Source organism: Liolophura sinensis, chromosome 1 (assembly GCF_032854445.1).
Source record: "Liolophura sinensis isolate JHLJ2023 chromosome 1, CUHK_Ljap_v2, whole genome shotgun sequence".
NCBI lineage: Eukaryota > Metazoa > Mollusca > Polyplacophora > Chitonida > Chitonidae > Liolophura > Liolophura sinensis.
The window spans coordinates 76,256,179-76,273,242 of NC_088295.1; the positions used below are offsets into that span (position 1 = coordinate 76,256,179).

The window sequence follows — 17,064 nt, forward strand, 5'->3', positions numbered from 1 at the left end:
CCAAAAAGCTATTTACTTGACAAACGATGGAGTAAATCTAGGAGCAGAAATCAAGTCTGAAGTCTCTAAATGAAGGGTGTTAAGAGGTACTCAACTCTTGTACAAGGGTGGAAGCTTTTATAGGTCATTTGTTGTCCTGGTATACTGAATATTATTTGATGGAGTCTTGCGTAGTAAAGAACTTATACGTAGATGACAAGCATTATGGTTGGGGAAGGGAAACCCATGACCATCCACAGTGTTGTGGCAGACCTTCTCAAGTACCACTAGAGTGGAAGCTAGCAAGAGTTCTGTTGTTATATTGTCATGGACTTACTTGTTTCATTGGTCTTTTATGCTGACTAAACAATATTTCAATTACACGACAGCAGACAGCATTTTGGTGGGAGACAACTGGGCAGAGCTCTGGGGAAAGCCACTACCATCTGCACGTTTGCTGTCATGGACAATAATGTAACACTTGCAATCAAATCCACAATGCATAAACAAATCGAACCACTACATGTTTAAAATAGGCTGTATTTCGACAGACATACAAAACATCACAGAGACAAAAACAATTTAGTTACGGAACAAAAATCTGTTTTCAAAACTGACACGGACATCAGGCTTGCCAGTTCATAAAACAGCAAATACATTTAATCCTTACCACTGAATTCCTCACTGGAAATATTGATAAAATAACATAAAAGCAGTGCAGTTAGTTTGTGTAAGTAACTCTAATCATTCATGCTAAAATCTGTCTGCAAACTAAATGGCAACCCGTTTCAAATACACGTAACTATAACTAAATGTTTCAACAATCAATCCTTCTAACACTAAGGATATTTATCACAGACAGATTACCTTATGTTGGTGTGGAAAAGCTGGCACATGTATTAAATGTTAGGTTAATCTGGATGTCAGAGTATTTACAAGATCACATCCTGTATAATACTGCTCTACTTCATCCTTTCCTCTGTAGCCATGAATGTGACTCAAGGTATGGGTGAAAATAAACCATGAAGTTTCTACTCGATATTGAAGCTACTCGGGCAACACTTCAACTGCAATGACATTTTAAAGCCCCACATACCGTACAAAGCTATAATTAGCTGTATGAAGTACAAAATATATGATTCATGGTTTTGGCACAACCAAAATTATAACAATCTAAACCATTCCCACACACATGTATGCAGACAATAGAATGAAATTTTTTGTTTTGACATGTACAGCTTTCATGTCCATGACTAATGTACAAGTGATTCATGGCACATTTCCTGTCGAACTAGGCTCATAATGATCAGCACCAATAAGAAAAACAAATTCTTGTACGTGCGTAGAGGCAAAACCATATAAACAAATTCATGTATGTGTGTAGAGGCAAAACTGTATCAATGGCCATATTTGAAGGATGCAAATTTTTTCATAAAAATGGATATATCAGAAAAGATGAGCCTGACCGTGTTACAACTGCTTCACTCAACATAGTGCTACATAATGCAATATCTCACATTTTGAAATATATGCTAAATAAAATACATGTACACAAAGTTCACCTAAAAAACAAATGAGAAAAAAAAAAAAATTTATCAAATTTGGCAATTTAAATTAACGGAGAATTGCCCTTTGCAGGTCCACATCTTCTGAGTTTCTCAGAACATTGTTTTCATTTGATAAAATTCATGCACTACTACATTTCCTGTGCATATATATATTCATATATAAATATAACAGAACCCACCTTTCAACATCACTTCCGCACTAAAACAAACCAGGCGATGATATACAATGATGAAAATGAAATATGAACTGCTATTTCAAAAATGCTGGTAATAATAACCACAATGGCATGAAACTACGAGCTTACATATTTATGATGCAAACCACTGCTCCCTAGAAAGCCTGCCTAAAGCAGAAAACTGATCATTACGAGTGTACGACTAAAACACGTACTGCCTAATGACCTGGCATGGGGAAACACAAAAAAAGCTCACAACTCTGACTCGATAAATGACCATTCAACAAATCCTGCGAGTGGAGTGAGGTCGTGATCATCATAACTGGCCAGCGGTCGATGACCCTCCGTTGGAACGAGATGAAGACATTGATCCCGGGGCAGGGGAGCTCCAGTCCCCTACAGGTACAGCTGTCTCGTACACTCGTGAAGCTGTTCTGTTGTAAACAGGTAGCCACTCATTGGCCTCATGAGGAAATAACTGTGATTCAACAAAGAGACATTCTTAGTGATATATTCTACACCAAACAGGGCTCTAAGTTCATGTGGAAATACGAACAGGTAACTCTTATGACAACCTGATGTACACAATACTGGCTGAGCATAGTGTTGTAGCATGTCGTGTGATTCACGATAACTGGCATCCAGCAGGTAGTCTGAACAGTCAGAAAGTCTACAATACATCTATGACAAACAGTGCAAGCAAATGGGGGAACTCACTGAACTCCTCCTCACCTATAACAAAATGGTCCAACACTAAAAAGCCCTTTGTTCTGTCCCTAATTATGTTGCGATTATCAGTGCTTGTGTACTCATCAAACATCTAGGTTTTATGCACTGCAGTGCCAAAGAAGAAAAAGTTTGTTCTACTGCCATTTATTATATGAAGTAAGGTTAATCATACAGACAACTCAAAACTATGTGCAAAAATATTTTCATTTATTTTTTCAGATTTTTTCAAGTGAAAGGTGTTTAAATATTTAAAAACTATGGTGGGCTTTACAAGCCGTACTGATGGTATCTAGGAACTCTGATGTCACATCACCTTTTTTTCCTGATGTTCACCAGAATGAAGGAATTTTTGGAAACATTATTTCAATAATCTTTTACTCACGGGTAAAAGGATTTATTCCACCATTCAGCGTAGGGATGAGAGTTGGACAAACTTCCTGTGACGTCAGAGTTCCTAACCTCGGATATTCAGATTTTTGAGCACCTTGAACTTTTTTCACAAAAATCACAAAAAAGAAATGGAAGTATACTTATGCATAGTTTTAAGTGGCCTATTTAGTGATGCCTACTTTGGTTTTTAGAGGTCTTCTCCTATAACTGTAATTCCTACTAAAACACATTCTTGTCTACATGTACCAGTGAATTCACATGCACATACCTTTAGGTAGATGGAAGCATCCGTGCCATATCCCTCCAGTGAGTTGAGAACGAGATCACCTTGAAAATATCGGGCGTAGAGACGAGACAATGGCAGGCCATAACCATACCCAGCCTATTCAAAGGAAAGAACAAGAATCTATGTCACACCACATAATTTAGCAGGATATATTTGTGTATTATTAAAATGCGTTTATAATGCTGGTTTCCTCTCCTGTCTTACGTATGAATGTCTGTCAGCAACCTGCAGATGGCCATCGATTTCTCCATGGCTCTGCCTGGTTTCCTCCCACCACAATGATGGTTGCCGTTATGTAAGTCAAGTATTACTGTGTATATCCCGAATCAAATATGTAAATAAATAAAACTAATAATACCCAGTAAATGGTAAAACCACAGAAAAAACGAAAACACATTATTGAGACACCCGAATGTTGATTGCCAGAAGCATAATTCCACATCATACTGGTGTATGAGAATGTGCTTTTCGTTTTTGGGGTAAAACTGCTATGTGGGAGAGACAGGTAGTGACTAGCATTACTGTTGTATTAACTTACCAATGGCGGTGAGCCTGAACCGCCCTTCTCAGGCTGGGGAGCTGTGGAGTACATGTACTGAAACAACTGGTCAAGCTTACTTCTCGGCACTCCCCCACCCTGGTCGCTCACCTGCATCAGGTTAACACACATTTTACATCCAAGCAATGAGACATTTTTATATCTAAACAGTTAAACAAAAAAAACAAAACAGACTGTCCTTGGCATGAAATTTATCAGAGAACCTTCTGGACTTTGGAATACTCTTCAAATCTCTGTACCAGTTACCCATGTGTTACTAGGGCATATATCAGTGCTTCAAGTCTTAAGTTTTGTTAACATGTCAAGAAAATTACAGGATATCAAAGAGATTTTCATACTATCATACATACCAGATGTAAACTCGGACATAATAAACAAACTTGGGTTGACATACTAAGATTTTACTTAACCCATACATAATAATGAGACTAATAAACTCCAAACTATTCAAGTGTATTTCTGTTTGCTTTACTCGACTGACTACAGAATTTAATTTAACTCAGTGCAGTACAGTGTAACTAACCCTGATGGTGACATCTTCTTCACCCTTGCATACCATCACTCTTAATTTGGGGACTTTAATCTCCTTATGGTGATATTCCACAACAGCCCGCATGGCATTCTGCAAACAGAAAACAATGTGGCCTCATCACTTTCAGTTTCTGACAACAATGTAAATGGAGTACTAAATTTATTTATTTATTTGAATGGTGTTTTACGCCGTACTCAAAAATATTTCACTTACACCACGGCAGCCAGCATTATGGTGGGAGGAAACCCACAACCATCCGCAGGTTGCTGACAGACCTCCCCACTTACGACCGGAGATAGAGTACTAAAAAACTGCTCCAAAAATCATTTGTATACAAATCCCCAAATAGAAAGCAATTGTTTACCACAAAAACGTGTTTGTAAGCCATTTTGAAGAACATATGCGACATCACACTGCTGAAGCTAATATCAGGATAAGCTTGTCCTTCCACAGAATCAAAGACATGAAGAAATCTAACTGTACCTCACTTAATGTGGCACGGACTTGGTAAAAATAAAGTTGGATGAATGGCTGACTTACCTTAAATAATTCAAACAGCATGTGGTAGAGATGAGATGGGACGTAAACCATGAAGATTTCACGATCTAATGACTGAGCTGCAAAAGACATGATGAATGGAAATTAAGGTCAAACAAAATACACAAAATTACAAACAAAATTATCTAATAATGTTGCCAAGCTATAAGCTCAAAATAACAATAATATTAATAAACATATCATATGTACTGTACAGAGCGAATTGCATTTAATTTAATATTCCTGTTTTCACAAGGTTAAGTTGTATTGTATTATCCTTACATGAACTTCAAGTTATTCCATCACCAGTCTAATCCTAACCCGTTAAACAGAAATAAAGTTTGAAAAACAAAAAAATATATCTACTTACGATCATGACTAATAATTTCAACATCAGGTGATACGAGATAATATTGATCACATAGGAACCGAGCATTCTCATATGCATCTGAAAGAAAAAGTTTCCAATAATATTATATTTATAACAACACAGCTATGGTAAGAACTAATTGTAAGGGGTATACACTCTACAGTCATTAGCACACTATGCTGTCACTTTTCATTAGGCTAGAGCCTATGACTGATCAGTTTCAAATCTAAACATGCCACACGTATCATTTTTCAATGTGAATTGCAATTTTTATATTGGCAATATGCACAGTAAAGCACCAAGGTAAATCAAATCACTAATGAAACAACATTTGCAGGATTTATTGCAGGGAAACCAATGACCAGCCAGAATCCAGGAGAACTTTTTAAGGACATGGGCGACTCCAACTCAATTTGAGATTCCACAAATTAGCCCTGTAAATACAATTTTTATTACATGTAAAATGTAAGTACCTAAAACTTACGTAAAGACTACGATAGTTTTCAAACATGACCTAGTGCAGTTCAACAGTGATAGTGATAGTGAAGTTGCACGCCAAATTTGATCAAAATCTGAATATTTGTAGCAGTTATTTCACAGAAACCCCTTGAAACATGATGGAGACAGACTCAAATCAATATTTCTCACTTTCCTCACATTCACAGAGGAGGGGGATAAAAAATAATTAGACATGTGTTGATACCTTTAATGACATCAACAACATGGCAGTTGGGGTCTATACAACCTATGTGACGAGAGTGATGTGCCATCTGGCTACCAAACAGCATTGCTGAAAATAAAAACAAAACCAACCTGTTACCAGTATTTAAATATTGTATAAACACACATAAAATGATGTCTACAATTTGTTTTGCCAAATTGTTACATGTAATTCCACTCGCCAAAACTGCACATGTATAGAGAGAGTTACCAGAAATGAAAGCAAAAGTAGCTAATACAATGATACTTTGTATGTATTTAGAACTTTCTGTGACTCATTTCCACCTTTATTACACACTCTACTGATAAGATGTGTTTCCTAATATCATGGTACCTATAACAAATGTTATCACAATCTAAACGACTGGTTATTAAATATATGACCATGCTATGTAAACACTTTACATTTGCACAAATTTGAGCTTTGAACAGCATGTCTGAGAAAGTCGGTTAGCCTGTACTCACTGTGCTGGTTCATGAGCATTCGGATGCTAATACGACTCATATAGAAGCGGTCCAGAAAGTACTGTATCTGTGTGTCAACTCCCATGTGTGTCGGGCGATTCTCCTTTAGTTCCATGACTCCCTAAAAGTAAAAAAACAAAATCATCCAGTAACACTCCGATCTGGTTCACATCAGGTTATGTTAATCCATCCAACTCGTTATGCACTAAATGAGTAGAAATTACCAAATTCAAACGGGAAACACAAAAAAATTGATGAACTCGTAACACTTTTTCCTGCCAAAACATTACAGTCCAAATTCTCTGTCTTGTGTTACTTCCAGTAGTACGTCACACTTCCTACACTTACATGTAGGAAGTACACAAGCAATGAGATGTTTCACCAGACAACTATAATGTGGTTCACTGAGATTTGGGCCTTTCTCTGTAGCCTGCCAGTGTGCAAATTACATAATGTATGAACTAGTAATGACCATGCTGCCCTTGTGTGAAAAATACATACATCAGTTTTTATGTCAGCTGTTTATTAACCAAGTCCTGATTTTTCAATCTGAAATGAACACCAAGCATATGTATTTTGAAAAGATATAAATTAGGGCTTACCTGAGCCATGGTTTCCACTACATTGGAGTGACGATTCCTGATGTGCACCAGCGTTTCTGTGAAGCTGGGAAAAATAAAAAGTAAGCCACATAAGATTAACTGGTCATACATTATCATAAAGTACCCCATCAAATTATGGTACTATTACTTCAGGATAAAATCAGTATGTATGCTACAGCAACTGCTGTGATACCGCTGTAATACTGCCAACATGGTGTTTAACCCCAACCACTCATTCATTCTAGAATACCTGACTACATACATATATCTGGAAGCTTTAAGCCTTCTTCATGCCCGCATCTGTGATACCAGACGCGGAATTTATTATGAAATCATTATAGTGAACTACGTGCATTTCCAATTGCGTGAGTAAGCAAAGCAGGCAAAAATTTCCAAATAATTTCATTTAGATAGTTTAATTCTTTAAAAGTAATAGACACGGGCACATTTTGTTTTCTTTACTTACATGCATATATAGCACAAGTATGCTTTTTGACATGTACATTTACCATACTCACTTTTCCAAGACATCAGTATTCTCTGGATCTGCCTCTTCAAATGCCAGGATCTCTTTAAAGCTTTGCTGGTACCTGTGAAAGGACAAAGTTATTCTACAATACACCTAGTTAATCTATGATCAGAAAATACACCCGCAGTCTGAAATACACTCTTAAACAAAATGGGGAGATGGGAAGGCGGTCTTCAACCACTACTTTGTCCGAAATTTTTCACTGCAAAATTTCTACCGTGGTATGTCACACTGAATGCGATGTTATTATGTCAAGCTGGGAAAGGAGCATTTGAAATCAATTAAATGGCCTTTGCCAGGACCCCAACTCCCCATTTCACCTAAAGTTTTAAATAAGCGCATAGTGAATATTCACATTCCATAAAGATAGTCGACTCTTCATTACACAAACTGATTTTGATGGTTGAATTGTTTCAGCAGGATTTTAGTCATATCAGCACGACATGACCATGTTTGTACAAATGTTAACTATCAAATATGTCAGCTGATACATTGAAAATACAGTTTTATTATGAGAAACTGTCCTTCTTATATTAAAAGGCATATTTCCTGTGTTGTGAGAACGGTTTGACTGAATTCAGAATTTATTTTGTGACAAAATGATCACACCACAGACCAGCAATACATGTACAAGAAGCTTCCACACCTAGTAATCTCAAGTCTCAACACTGCAGCTTTATTAACGTTTTACATCTTCAGTACAACTTCATTGCACTGTCATTACTATTCTTGTTTTCAAGGTGCAAAGAATTTTTTTTGTTCTCAACTCTGCGAAAAGCAAAAATGTTCACAGAAATGTTACTCAACAAGTACAAGGCACAGAAACACAAAATAAATTATTCCCGTGCCTGTTTCATAAAGACAAATGTAGTCCCTACATTGCTCTTTGATGATTCCTTGCAAAAACACAAGTGTATCATCTCTGTCTGATTTCCCCTTGAGCTATTAGCCTAAATGTATCGTACCAAAGCTGTGTGTTTGTGTTAACAAACAAAAATCTGTTACACACATGCAAATGTAGATATGAATACATACATCATACATGAAAATAAAACTGGAAAATTTTCTGCCCAATGGCATAACCATAAAGCCAAACAAATAGTGGGATTGAAAGAGTTTAGCAACAACCAGACTGGCAAAGTCTAAAGTCTGCCCAGCTTATGTCAGTAAATGGGTCAGGGGTTTATCCCCCACTCTCAGGTCAGACCGGCTAGAACCAGACCTCCCATAAAACTGGGTCAGTGAACTTAACCTGTATAGCTGGCACCCACAGATGGATGTACCTACATGTACACTGGCCTCAGCATCTACATGTATACCTGTATATGTAAGCATGTACATACATATCATCCATCTGCTGCTGCATGTAGAACATTGTTCTACATTCATGTAAGCTTTCGGTGACTTTGAGCTAAATGCTACAGCACACATGATCGTCCGTTTCCCCCAATCTCGGCTCGTTTCCTTCCACCATAATGCTGGCTGTCGTCATATAAGTGAAACATTCTTGAATACGGTGTAAAAAACCAATCAAATAAATAAATAAATAAATACAGCACACAAATTATGAGCCAACAAATATTGTGCAGAACCTTGTCCAAAAAGGCATATATATATATGCAAAGAATTAAAGGTTTGCACATGTACATTTACATGTATACATGAACGAACTAAACAGTTATGTAACAAAAATTATACCACATTTGTGTAAACAAATTTTTAGATGTGTACATACACGAATTGCAGCTTAAGTTATCATTCATCATGTGGCTATGTCTAAAGTTCTATGCTGTAACAGCCACCATCTGTGTGGACACATGGCCTTGAGCTGGGACTAACAAACTTTTCTGAATATGTTAACCCCATTACCACCAGCTAGCAAGTCATGAATTATAACAATGATCCCATGGCAAACAAAATGTACACTAACAAACATTCCTAGGTCACTGATGAAGTCAGCAAGCTTTTCTTCAAGCATCAATATTATACTGCAAAGTACACATGAATTTCCTGTCTAGACATAAAAAAAAAAAAATGAAAGCAAAAAGAAAAACACCTAAACTGAAGTTTTGAAACTAAATGTATGCTCAGATATAAATGTAATAGAGTGCATTAAAGAAAATGGATTTGTCAACCAATGAACATGTACAAGCCCTCTAGCAGAAGTGAAATAAGTACAAATTCTTATATTTCTTGTCAAGTGTCGACAAAATATTAGGCATGCACATGCAAATATACCCACAATATAAGCTATTCCATCACTACTCTCAGCATAGATTTAGCCAGAATAAGAACTTAGCGTGTCTCATTTCCAATTTTTCCCCCATTTCCCCCATCTATACCATATTAATTTTGTCTGTGTAGGGTATCTCAAAGACACAGAGACTTCCTCCTGGTTAACCCTACAACTCTCACTGGGGTAGTGTATGTATATTTGATGCTGGTTTAGTAAAATCTTACAAACCATGAATCATTCAAGACATTAACACTTACACTCCACGCATATGAAATAAAAATAATACAGACTACAAGCTACTTGTATTTCATTACTGTCATATGTAGACCACTTGACCAACTTCACGTAACTTCATAGATAACTGAGTTTTTACATCTGTATTACATTTCAAATGTTCTACATTATAAAGGATCTAGATGTGCTTGTGTGGGACTACAAACTAAAGTCTTTGATAGAGGGCATCAGTGCATTCTTCAGTTTCACTTATTTATTCAAATACTTGTGTGAGAGAACAGAAAGACATATGGAGCAATCTAATAACAGTAAACATGTAAAGCTTCGGACCCACTTTTACAAATAATCAAATACATGTACATGTATGCACACACGTACTATAAAATGCAACCACGAGAACGAGTGTGGAGACAATGGCCAGGACTGAAGCATTTTTTTCCAAAATGAAACAAAGTTAAGTCTGCATACTAAGATGGAGAAAAAAAAAATCTTGTGAAAGACGCTGCCTGATGGCACAGTGTTTGCAGGGAGAGAGAGAGAAACTAGACACATCATATATTTGGCTTAGCGCATGTACGCTAACCTTGCCCTAAACATGCAAGGACAGACCTGAACACTGCAGCCTAGAATGAATGTGATTAGCCGTAACCAATAGCAACCACCCTGTCATCAGACTGGCTAACACATGATTTTGCTGTTCACTGAAAATGGGAAAGGTGAAAGGCTAAACCGAAAGCAAACGTGCACGTACACTGGAAAGTAATTTTAGTAAAACATGACGTTTGAAGACTATTTTTGAAGCACAAACTTGGCTGCATCATAAAAATCACATCTGAGAGCTGACAAGCTTGACTGAATGCCTTGTTTTTCTCAATCTGTAGTCCGTCTCAAGGTGACTGTTGCATGTATTGCATGCACTGCAGTGAACTCTGGTGCAGGAAGCCTTGGGGCAACATCAGACTGCCAGTACGTGTGTCTCTGCATGTGCCCATTTTACATCAATTGATGTTACCTAACGAGTTAGAACTTAGGCCTTCGAATTAGGAAATGTGACATCCTAATAGTAAATAGAGTTAAAACTCCTTGCTTTTAGTTTTACTAAAGCATTGGATAAAAAAAAAGCATGCAAACAATCCCAGTTAGATTACACAATTACTGGCTCACATGAGTCACATCCAAATTAAGTCGTTATTTTCCATTCTATATGTAGTTCATTAATTACCTCCTGCAACAGCAGGATCTACAGTGCACATGTACAGTCAGGTAAAAATCAATGGCCTGACTCAGACAACATGGGTGCTTATGTCATATCAACATACAATTGCATCATCTAAGTAACACCTTTCTAAAACCTATCTGGTTGTTCAGATGTTGAGAAATTAACAGAATGATGAAATCTTTCCGAGAATTTACGACAGCAATCACTTTACAGTACTTCTTGGAAAGTGAAAATTCATTAGTCAGATATCATTGTGTAAAAAAGGGAAAAACAGTCAACACCCTAGTTTACAAGGAATAATGGCATATCAACATAACAGAAACTTTATTCTGTTGCTGATATATACATTTATATATATTACGTTCCTTTCAATATCCCCCCCCCCACCCCCAAAGTAAGAAACTTTATTCTGTTGCTGATATATACATATATATATATACATATATATATATATTATGTTCCTTTTCAATATTATTTCCCCACTGGAACTATAAACCAAAGATTATGTTTCTATGCCAAATGAAGAGAATTTCTGTTAAAAAAATTTGGGGAAAGGAGGGGGGGGGGGGTATTTTTTTTACCTGTTAATTACCTTCTATATTACATATTTTCCGTCAACAGTCAGGTTTTGTCAGAAATTATGTAATTGCTGACCTTGCTCGGCAGTCAGTGAACGCTCTCGAAGGGCCCTGAGCCTGGTGAACCATGTCGCAGTTTGGGCAAGGTGACATGTACACAGATACTGCATGGCTACAAGGTGACGTGTACAGATACTGTATGGCTAAAAGGTGACATGTACACAGATACTGCATGGCTACAAGATGACATGTACACAGATACTGCATGGCTACAAGGTGACGTGTACGCAGATACTGCATGGCTACAAGGTGACGTGTACGCAGATACTGCATGGCTACAAGGTGACATGTACACAGATACTGCATGGCTACAAGGTGACGTACACAGATACTGCATGGCTAAAAGGTGACATGTACACAGATACTGCATGGCTACAAGGTGACATGTACACAGAAACTGCATGGCTTCTTCTGACCAGCTTAGTGCCCCCTCCAAGCCCCTCCACCTCAAGCACATTTGGTCTGTTCCCCAGACCCCTGCCCCCATTCGGCCAGACCCGTTTGATCTCTCCCCCACAGAGTTCTTTTTAAACAGGGAACATCGTTGACATCACCACTGCAAGCTACTTAATTTCCAGACTGGCCGCTGGAGCCTTAAGAAAGCTGTACTCTGAAGCCATATTTACCCCCCAAAGTGAAAGCTGAAAAAATTGTGTGTACAGTTATGTTATTACACATGATAATCTGCACATTAAGAAACGAAACCAAAGCACTTCATGTATCCTTTAAGACACACATTTCTGCTAATAAATGAAGCTCTACTCTGCCATAGTCTGTCATTCTTAGGTGTGAACTGTGAATGAGTGTTTTGGTATTTTGTTCTGCCTAAATGAAGTGAAAGGAATTCATTTTGAAATTGCTTATAATTTTTAAAAAATGATTCATAAGTGCAACCTGACAATAATATAAAAGTACCTGTATATCCTTCAAGTTTGCAAAGATCAGGCTGATAAGTTGTAATACAGGAAACAGAATATCCTAAAGCTACACTGTACAACAGGCCACCTACAAGGGAGTCATGGAACTGCCTGGATTGATTCCGGATTTAAAATATTAAAATTTTTCAACTTTTGTCATGCATGTATGTTTTGTTTCACATACAAAAATAAAATAACCACTGAACTGACTGATTTCTGGATTAATTGTGAGTGGGGACATACTTGGAAACCATTTCACTAAGTCTAGCATGCAAACCATCGTTCTATATTTATATAGCTGCAGCATATATAGGTCAGCAAGTATTTATTCCTAAATTCCAATAAAATAACATACACAGCTTAACATGTTGCAATGTATCATCTTCAACCTCTGTCGAGATAAGCACTAGCAGTGTATTGGAGATCAATAATGGTACTTACCAACTGTGAACAAGTTTTACTGAAGGGGTTCTCAGGAGTTGTGTCGGCAGCAAGTTGATCTCTTTCATGATATTTGCAAGTCGCACAGGAACCTCCTTCCGCAGAAACTCAAAAGATGTCTTCTCACAAGCATTATTGGAACCTACAAATATGCAAGAGAAACAAAAAACTTAGTTATGGCCTTTTTACCTGAAAGTCATAATGATAAATAGTGAACACACATGTAAATAATGTGACACATATATAGATATATATTTATCATATACCTATGTTTACGACATCCTATACAAGCCTTGTGATACAAAGTTTTGTATCAGATGACGAGGACCGGGGAAAGCCTTGAACTATATTTGTTATATGGCAACACTCACAGCCTACAAATTCTTTCCAAGCTGAAATTTGACAGTCACAGACACTATTTTTGAGAGTTGCAATAACTGTACATTTTATTAGTTAGTTCAGTTATGTTTGAGTTTGACATTTGGTCTGTTTGTGCTGCTGTGAATCAAACATATATTGACATTTCGAAGTTACCTCCACGGTGACGATAGCAATGATGTCGGGATCCCATGTGGCATCGTGATACAAAATGAAAACATGGTCATACTGTTTAAGACTATGATTATTCATCAGGACTCAGGCCTCACTGAGTAGAAAATCCCAGATTATTCTTGAATAAATTTCACTCAGTTTATCATGTGCATTCACTTTGTGATGTGTAGTTTAATATTTATTACAAACTATGTTTGTTTGCGAGTTTACAAGTAGCATGATCAGGCTATCGACCAAATGATTTCAAATGAATCAGGTGGACACTTCTATATACTCACCAAATTTCAGCAGCTGTTCTAGAGAAACTGGTGATGGGTTATAGGCTGCATACTTTTCAAATGCTCTTGGAGTGATGATGACTTTCTTCATCTGATACAGAAGTTTTGAGTACTTCATTGTGGAACCTGATTTTGTCCCCTTCACTTAAATTAAATAATACTGCCTCGTTCCGCCAACACACGTTGTGTATATGTATTTGTAGTTGTAACTAGTCCCAGTCAGTGTGTTCATGTCGTATGACGACAGTATCCACGCCAAATTTCATTTACAAGTCAAAATCAAACGTTGAGATAAATAAGAGACCTGCCTAGTTGGTAATATCCGCTGTGTTTGTACACAAAGACACGCGGATGGTTGACCAGTTGTTTCCGGAACCTACAATCAGCTGACCTCCTTTTGTGGCTAAATATAGAACAAGCTCAAGGCACAGGCCAATGAACCGGACTGCCCCAAACGCTTCTAAAATACTAACTCAATGTCTTAGGAGTAGAAATTATCCACCAGCCCCGAATGCGTTGATCACAGTTCCAGAAAAAGCTTACAGAGGCTCGCGAAAAAGCATGAGCACACATGTAAAATCAAGGTGATCAGTGTCGACGTTGTTGTCGTTGCAGCGATGGTGATGTCCGCTCCGCCTTTTTAAAGATGTAATTCTTTAATGGGTTTCCCGTTAGCTCAAACCTAGCAACAGTCTTCTTTGAGATATAATGCGACCCCGAAACGTCACATATACACCTATAGCAACCGCTTTGTGTTTCCTCGTGCCTTCGCCCCTACACTTTTCCATTTGTTGGCTGTGGAATTTTCCTCCAACCTTCCGTTGTGTTTCTCTGGTTAGAAGCGTCCTGCATCACTATATGCGCATTACGCCGGGAATTTTCCGCCGGACACCGTCACAGTGCCCAGCGCGCATGCTTACCCAGGATCATCAATGATACCATCGACTAACTTAATTTAACTGGGTCAGTGATTGTAGATCATGAATTTATTTATTTTTTTTATTTATTTATTTGATTATACATGTAAATCAATAACAGATGTAATAAGGGGCACTCTAATTGCATTATTTCTTTTTCAGCCAGTGTTACGCTCAGTGGCATACTGATCTTTTCGCAGGCCTACCGGTATTCCCAATCTTCACATCTGGTTTTATAAAGATATACGAGTAGGATATTATATGTGATAGGGCTCATCACATAGGCCCCGTTTTGGTTATAGACACTTCAATTTCATTGTATACAACCTAGGTATTTTCGAATTATATGCCCATTTATGATGTATGTTTCCGTATATAGGTACCGATAGATGTATACAAGCAAGTTGTGCTGCGTGTGCATAGCCCTACTGCCCAAGGGTAGCCTATAACAGGACAAGTCTATATATGCATGTACATGTAATAGGTAATAAAATATTTGTGAGTGGTAATGAGTTGTTTTGGGCAGGGAAATAGGTCTGTTCCTCTGGTTTGCTCGGCTGATACACCTGTTTCCTTTAATAACAAACACCTTTCAACTCCAATGGCGCTGTTGGTCAGGTTTGCATTTTGAACAGCAAAACAGGCCTCGCCCTTCCCCTCCCCCTACCAACCTGGAAAATAAACATTGATTTCTTCGATTTGTTGACACTCACCAAAGTCCAGAAACTTTTTCATGGAGAGTGGAGATGGATTATAGACGGAGTATTGGTCAAGTCGGACTGCCATCCGCTGGGCTGCCTGTCGCAGACTCTGTGTGGCCTTCATTGTGAAGCCCCATCCACATCTGTGTCACCTGTTACAGCTGGTCAGTTTATACAGCGCAGAAATACACACGTCTGCACGTGAAGGAGTTTGAACCGGTCTGTAGGTCTGGATCTATAGCGTAGGCCTATGAGCCTAATCTCTGACCCGGACGATATATAGGGCCTACGTGATAACACTTTAAACATGTAGGAATATATACTGCAAACAGGTTAAACAGAAACCTTGGGCCAGCTAACCGGCCATCTCATCAAGGACGGATCACATTTCCAGATCTGAAATTATATTTCGGTCACCTAAATGTAGAAAGCTAAGGCCCTTTTACATATAGACGAGTTGTGAGTTTATTTACTCAACGCCAAATATGACATGCTTATTATAGGAAGAGGCTATCATATATATATATATATATATATATATATATATATATATATATATATATATATATATATATATATATATATATATATATATATATATACACACACTCTATGTAGTCTAATATAACTTTATAAGAGTAGGCCTAATTGATGGGTATTCGCTGTATTAAGACTCGAGCACCTTTATACACAAATCATCTCCCCGAATTACGGCATTTCCATATAATCACACTCTCCACAAACGTCTGTATACTTATACCCACCCTATACACCTTCACAGATGTTATGTAGATTTATTTATTTAGTTGATTGGTGTTTTACGCCGTACTCAAGAATATTTCACTTATACGACGGCGGCCAGCATTATGTGTTCCTGTATGCATGCGCCTATATATGCTCTCGTTATCTCGTTATTTCCAAATCTATGTAATAACTTGGTGAGCATATATATCGCTTTGTAGACATTCCATCAATCCATGATGGCAGGGGAGAACGAAGTTAAACATTTGACAAATTTTTAGAAGTATAGTAAAATTGGCCATAACTTTCTGGCATGAGGTAAAGCTGTACTGGCTCGTTATGCATTTCCAAACCAATGCATACCTGTTACATCTATTTAAACAGGTCATAATTCTGTCATAAGTATATATCGTTGTTCACAAAACGAAGTGAAAAGAAAAGATAACAACTGACCAAATGTATATGTGTCGATAAAGCATTCCGCAAGAAGTTTTAAAAGCATAGCTATTTATTTTTGTGATGTTTCATAACCCACCTATACCATTCCTTATACCAGCCCGGCGAGATATATCGCAGTTCAAAGTAAGCAAGATCACTCACACTGAGACAGTCGAAAGTGCCGCCATGTTGTCAGTTTTATCCAGTCAGGCGCAAGTTAGTTCTATAACCTGACGATGCGTCTGTTACCGCTTAGACGTCACCCGAACCATGTTTTGCCCTTTACCCATATGTGGGTAACGCAGCATCG

General features: G+C 37.7%; 1 protein-coding gene across 2 annotated transcripts; it reads right to left on the reverse strand.

Moving 5' to 3' along the window:
• Positions 1-519: 519 nt before the first annotated feature.
• Positions 520-15,881, reverse strand: LOC135473188 (pyruvate dehydrogenase (acetyl-transferring) kinase isozyme 2, mitochondrial-like). 2 transcript variants are annotated; one of them, XM_064753042.1, is made up of 12 exons: positions 15,588-15,881; positions 13,128-13,269; positions 7,432-7,503; positions 6,914-6,977; positions 6,312-6,432; positions 5,830-5,916; positions 5,127-5,204; positions 4,760-4,836; positions 4,211-4,309; positions 3,667-3,777; positions 3,111-3,224; positions 520-2,201 (listed from the first exon to the last, which is right to left on the reverse strand). In XM_064753042.1, the coding sequence occupies exons 1-12, from the start codon at positions 15,697-15,699 to the stop codon at positions 2,040-2,042; spliced, it is 1,239 nt and encodes a 412-aa protein (XP_064609112.1). In that variant the 5' UTR covers positions 15,700-15,881; the 3' UTR covers positions 520-2,039. The 2 variants fall into 2 exon arrangements, with proteins under 2 accessions (XP_064609112.1, XP_064609104.1); XM_064753034.1 differs by lacking the exon at positions 15,588-15,881 and adding an exon at positions 13,958-14,813.
• Positions 15,882-17,064: the final 1,183 nt, after the last annotated feature.

Excerpts from the sequence above, each read along its gene's own strand:
- LOC135473188 (XM_064753034.1), bottom strand. The coding sequence starts at position 14,075 with ATGAAGTACTCAAAACTTCTGTATCAGATGAAGAAAGTCATCATCACT. Across the intron at positions 7,504-13,127 it reads GTAAAACTTGTTCACAGTTG|GTACCAGCAAAGCTTTAAAG; the intron begins GTAAGTACCATT and ends GTCCTTTCACAG. Across the intron at positions 5,917-6,311 it reads AATGCTCATGAACCAGCACA|CAATGCTGTTTGGTAGCCAG; the intron begins GTGAGTACAGGC and ends TTTTATTTTCAG.